This window comes from Arachis ipaensis, chromosome B3, assembly GCF_059453495.1.
Source record: "Arachis ipaensis isolate K30076 ecotype BB chromosome B3, ASM5945349v1, whole genome shotgun sequence".
Lineage (NCBI taxonomy): Eukaryota > Viridiplantae > Streptophyta > Magnoliopsida > Fabales > Fabaceae > Arachis > Arachis ipaensis.
This window is the reverse complement of record NC_142438.1, coordinates 108,955,817-108,962,306: the sequence shown is the minus strand read 5'-3', so window position 1 is coordinate 108,962,306 and position 6,490 is coordinate 108,955,817. Positions and strand designations below refer to the sequence as shown.

At 32.5% G+C, this 6,490-nt stretch overlaps 1 protein-coding gene across 1 annotated transcript; it reads right to left on the bottom strand.

The window, feature by feature from the left end:
* Window positions 1-659: 659 nt before the first annotated feature.
* LOC107630741 (uncharacterized) lies at window positions 660-3,915 on the bottom strand. Its single transcript, XM_016333959.3, has 4 exons — window positions 3,328-3,915; window positions 2,874-3,026; window positions 1,946-2,017; window positions 660-1,754 (listed from the first exon to the last, which is right to left on the bottom strand). The coding sequence occupies exons 1-4, from the start codon at window positions 3,457-3,459 to the stop codon at window positions 1,086-1,088; spliced, it is 1,026 nt and encodes a 341-aa protein (XP_016189445.1). The 5' UTR covers window positions 3,460-3,915; the 3' UTR covers window positions 660-1,085.
* Between the last annotated feature and the right edge of the window lie 2,575 nt (window positions 3,916-6,490).

The following is a 6,490-nucleotide window of genomic DNA, read 5'->3' as shown; positions in this document are numbered from 1 at the left end:
TTTAACGGGATTAAAAACCGATTTTTACAAAAAAAAATCGATTAACCAATTTAAACACAAAAATTTCATAAAATTTGGTTTTGGTTTTGGTTAACCACTTTTTAATAATATGGATATGATTTTTAAAATTATTTTATTAAATTGGTTAACCAAAATGTGATTATAATTTTTTAACCGATTAACCACAATTTAATTATTTTATTTACACCCCTAATTATAATTCGGGATTTTCTTTTTCAATTTTTAGGTTTTAGTTTAGATAGAAATTCACGTGTAATTGTTTTTCATGTAAAGTTGTGTAATTGTTTTTCATGTAAAGTTGATTTACAATTTATATTAGAGAGCCGGGAATGTTTGGCAAAATTCTCTTGAGAAAGCAATTGATAAATTTATATTTACTACGTTATGAGCAAAACCTTATTTTGACCTGCCGATAGAAGAATTGCATCCGATTATTATATCACTAAATATTATATCACTAAATTAACCTCTCAGATTATTTTGTTAATATATTATCCCCTCACAAGTCTAAAACGTATCATGTTAACCTATACAGAAAGGATCAATGCGTCATAAGTATATAAAATTAAATATTAATGGGACTATAATAATCTATGTAACCAGCATGTATGGAGGGCCTATGTAGTGAGCAACAAATCTTTTATCTTTTGATAACCAAAATAGTTTTATTAGAGGTTTATAATTTTCCAAAGAGAAAACGAAAGATGAGTTAATTGACATTATATAGTACACAACCGTCTTCCATCCTCATGTTATCTAAAATGAATGGTTTGAATAATGGCTTTCAAATAATACCACTAATTTCATCAAAGATATGGACAAAGAAGGGCACTGATTTCTGTAATATACAATTGTAAGAGCCCACCAGCTCATGTTACTCCTTGCACATGCACTTTGTCAGTTTACCTTAACAATGAGGTACTGTTCTGTTCTTGTAAGCATTTGCTTCTGAAGACACTGATCCAAAGCACAAAGCCGCATCATCCTATTGGCCTGCATAGCAACTAACATTATGGGGTCCTAGCTTTGCTAAAATATCATGATTACTGTCAACTCTCAAGAAGCTATTTCATCAAGTCTAAAAACACAAATGCATTCCACAGACTATGCAATAACATTGACGGCAATAGATTCCTTGACCTTGTAAATATGACACCCATCACCATCCCGAGAAATATGAGTGGCAGCATCCTCTGTATATTAAAATGTGCAAGTGCAAAGGCAATTGAACTAACTAGTATTGCACACCAAACTGGCATGTATTTGGTAAGAGACGGAAGTAGAAAACCACGGAAAACTATCTCCTCCCACACAGGAGCACAAACTGATACTACAGTTGCATATAACAACATAGCCACCGGATCTCTTGATCTTATGGATTGCTCAACACTTGAAAGGGTGACAGGGGTAGACGGCAAGAGAGGTAGTAGATCCAGGTTGAATTGAGAGAGCCGATTGACAAAAGGAAACATGAGACACCCTATGATAACATCTAGTTGCCAATTCCCTTTCAAGCTGAACTTGAACCAGTCGGGTGGGAGGGGACGAAATCGTGAAAGACAGCGAAGAAGAATTGCAATCCCAGCAAGTCCCTCAGTTACATCAGTGATGAGACTAAACAGTGCCTGTCCTCTCAATGTCAAAGATTCCTTGCTAAAACCAGATACATGAGCTGCAAAAGGAATCATCCAGGTTCCTATAAACCAAAACGCAGATGTCCAAAGAAGCATCACCTGCATCATACATGTATGCAAGGCTTAATGCACTTATACATTTTAGTTATTTAACTATGTTCAATAGGCTTGTCATCATGGCTTTCATACCAGTATCATATCGCCAAAAAATTCTCAACCTTAAGGAATTGATACACAAAATGACAATTTATTTAATCAGTTCTCGCTCTCAAAGTTAGAGAAGCACTTACTTGCAATATCGTCAGTGCACTCCATGGTACAACCCATCGGCTGCCAAATACCTTGAATACTACCTCCGCAGTCTGAAGGAAAATCAAGCATTTCGGTAAGCAGATTGACACAATAACTATAACAACAGCACCAAAAGCCTTTCCTTAAACTGTTATGGAGGCAGGGGAATTGACATATGATAAATTGCAATTAGAATACAACCAAAAACAACATTGCATAATAACACTACTTTGTTGTGCATTGACAAGTGTTTCTTGCAAGAAAATCTAACTTCGTGTATCAACTGAGATACAAAATGATGCATGTGGACTAAAATCAAGAGAACATAAGATTAAAGATCAAATAATCTCAGTCGAGGAATACACATCCGCTTTTCGTTATTGTATTCATACGATCAAAGGCAACCACATCCATCTTCCCTTTTCCATCACTTCACCAATGGACAAATAATACAATCAGATAGTCATCATGTCGACCAAATTATTCCATTTACCAGCACCGTCTAGTGCAACCACCTAATCACAGAGAATCACTTCTCTTACTAGACAGGAGGAGCTAAAACGTGGACCAAACATATTTCAGCCTCTAGATTTGAGAGCCAAAATTCGCACTTTATCAGCTATCATTACCACTCCAGAGGAGTGAGCCAAATAGTCATACATACATTTCCAGACAATGATTGGCTCCTGTAAGTGCATTTTGGGTGGACGCAGAATGTCTTAATGCTTCATAGTTCATACCCAGTAAATTTTGACAGATTGCCACAATTATATGTCACAATATGATAAGAGAACTCTTAAATTTTCAACTTATATGACAATTGTTTCTGACAACACTGATTCTGGAAACACGAGGCTTGAAGCAATACAAGATGGATCAACATAGAACACTATCTGTTATGAAAGCGAAGTAGAGACATAGTGGTACCTTCTGGAGATTCGATTTCCGGTCACTTTTAGCGACACTAGTGTGATTGAATTCAGATTGCACCAATTCCTCGGGGAGATAGTGCTCTATAACTTCAGGCTTGGGTGTTTCCGGAGAATGGTGTTCTTGCCTAAAGCACGAAATACTCAATTTCTGCAAGAAAAACAAAAGCACACAACCAAATCACTTGAAGCACATTCACATAATTATTTGCCGTCTCTTTCACTAATAACTCCACAAATAAACATCAAGTAATAATAAGAGCTCAAATCTGAAAATGCCCCATTAGGATAATTGAAAGTCACTAGGTTACTTCAGAAAACACAAAACCCTCGACAAAACTAGGAACCCCCCCCCCCCTCTCTTTTTCCCCCCTCTTTAACAGAAAAATGCAATCGAAAGCAACGATTTTCAACAGAAAAAGATAAGTGAGGTGATTGGAGATAATGCTTACGTTGGTTGGAGAGCGTTGACGAGAATCGAAGATCCGAAAAGGGTTTAGGGTGGGGGGTCGGGGAGATGGCTTAATTGGAAGAAAGAAGCGACAAAACCCAGAGTAAGAAGAAGGAGTAGAGGTGCTCAACATTGATAAAAACCAATTCCTAAGCCAAACTAAGCAAATCAAAACGCTGCACTCAAAATTATATCTTTATTAAAGCAACAAAGGAATAGTATTGGGAGGCCGAAGCCGAAGCGGAAGCCGAAGCGGAAGCTGAAGCTGGTTTGGTTGAGGTGCCTAGGTTAGGTGAGGGTAAGAGGTTGTAGGTTTAGTAGCTGTGGGAATGAAGGAATGAATGCAGATTGAAGCTTGGGCTGTGTTGTACTTCTAGATTGTTGTGTATATGTTCATCCACACATCAAACACGACGACTTAACTTGTTTTCTTTTCAACCAATCGTCTTGTTTTCTGCATAGATTTATATAAAATTTTCTCACCAGATTCATTTCTGATATATCACCTCACTACAGGGATTGTTGTGCGAACCAAATCTCTAAGACACACGTTCTTTGTATGGGCAAATTAACCATAATTTTAATGTATAGAAGTACAACATTTTTAATATCTAAGTAAATTTATATATTTTAATAATAAAGTAACAATATAAAACTATTTTAAGAGAGTAATTTTTTTATATATCATTTGTTGATTTTTGTATAGAGAAGTATATGATCTTCTATTCATTTATGATGATTGTGCAATTTCTTTGATCACCTGGAAATCTGTTCTTTCCAAATTCAACTTCGCCACAGGTTGAACCACAAAATTTAATTTACTTTATATTCTGAAGTATTTGATTAATCCCGCTTCCTAATTGTAACGTTGTTGTTACTTAATTACTATCTGAAGGGGAAGGGAAAAGTATAACAAATATCAACGTCAGAATGCAACTGCCAGAATAACACGTAATTAGTTTTAGTATATTTTTTTGGGATAAAATACATAGATAAAAGAAATAGCATTTAATGTTTGTTTGGGTATTATTACTTTGAAAAAAAAAAAGTTTTAATGATTTTTTTTTTAGTTTTTAACATATTTAGCAAATTTCTAGTAATAAAAGTAAAAGCACTAGAAAAATAAAAAAAAATCTTTTTTTAGAAGCTGTAATTTATATTTTTTTAAAAGATTGTTTTTTCTTTAAAAAAAGATGTTTTTTATGTAATAAATAAATAAATACTTTTATATCGTTATATCCAAACATAATTGATAGATAAAATTAGTTTTACTTTTTTTTTTTTTGGTATACATTAGTTTTACTTTTTTCATAAGATCTTTTAAAAAAAGATAACTCGAAAAAAGATTTTCTCTTAGAAACTCACTCAAACAAGCCTTTAATATTATATGGAGATCCTGAAACCAAAATTATTACATGCATATCTCATTTTTCCAATGTTTATATGTAAATCAAAATTACCTAATTCGATTTACTATGACTTCATATAAATCAAAATGTGTTGATTCGATTTAGTATGTGTTGTTGTAAATCGAAATGCCTTAATTCAATTTACTATATGTTGCTGTAAATCGAAAAGTATTTATTCGATTTACATGTATTAGGATAAATCGAATTATACTAACTTAATTTACTAGAGACATCAAAATCGAATTACGGCACCAAGTAATTCGAATATAAAAAATTCGATTTACTAGTATATTGAAGAGAATATATAAATCAAATTTAAGCAATTTTATTTACTACAAGATACAACCTATATAAAGACAATTAGAACGTTTTTGGTTCATTAGAGTGGAACTTGTAATGGCTAGTGATGATAGTTTTCTAGTTCTTGTGCACTATAGAGAGACAATTAAGAAAAACGTGAGATAAAATAAAATTTACAGATAAGGATCCGTTGAGTATGTTTATCAAATATTCAACAAGTTTTGTTGAGTTTCAACATACTATAATCCAAAAACTGGAACTGCATGGCGTGAAACGATTGGAGAAGTTATTTTATAAAATTCCAATTTCTACTGTATGAGATGGTGTAAAGTACGACTCTTTTGTGATAGACAGTGATAAAGATTTGCAAGTTTTGTTTCACTGTCGTCGTCAGTTTCCTGAGGTGAGAACCATAAGCTATTGGCCAAGTTTGTAGATGTGATATGTAGTTCAGGAAGATCGAACCGAAATCTTCAGTTATTAACAATGCCAATAGCCTCGAATTCAATGCCTGTTGGTACCTCTTTATCTGTGCATGTTTTGATTTCGTAGGAACCTACCTCATTCTAACGTTTTGTCCTACTAATTCGAAGTTGCATGTCTCAATTTACCTCTTTGCATACTAATTCGAATCTTGCTTATTCGATTTACCATGAAAAGTTCTAAATCGAATTTTCTTGGTTCAATTTACATAGAAACACAAATAAGACATACATGTAATATTTTTTATTTCAGGACATCCATATAATTTTAGATGTCATTTCTTTTATCTATGTGTTCTATCCTATTTCTTTGCTCCCTTTCTTTCTTTGTTTCTCTTTTTCTTTTGGTAGAGCTAACCATCTATTTTTATTATAAAAGTTGATACTAAGTTCTTTTGTATTGTGTTCAAGCCATATTTTCCCTTCTAATGATACTATGTCAGCAATTTTGTTTACTTAGCAAAACTTGAAAATCAACCAATTATCTTTTAGTAAAAGATTTTTAAAAAATAAAAAAATATCTATTATTACTCAATTAAAACATAAAGTAAAAATTAAATATAATAATTGTACATTAAAAGTATCATAATAATAATTATTATAAAAATTTTCAGTTACAAATATTGAGATTCTACAATTTATGCATGTTAATACTCTTAGTACTACATTATTTGGTCTACTTATACATGCTATATAAGACTCTACTACTCTTTATTTCTTAATTTCTCATACCAATTAACGAAAACTCTTTCAAGTAAGTTTACATTTGTCACATTTTCTTATTTAATACATTCAAAATATATCATGATTATAAAATTACTTCATAATTTAATATTTAAATTTTTTGAATTTTTTATTATTGTTCATTTTTCTAAGATTAGACTTCAATTATTGTCCCCTAGTTTGGTGCTGGCCAATTTAGAGAGGGCATTGGCTCGGCTATTTAACTTTCGAGTTATGTGCCTGACTTTTG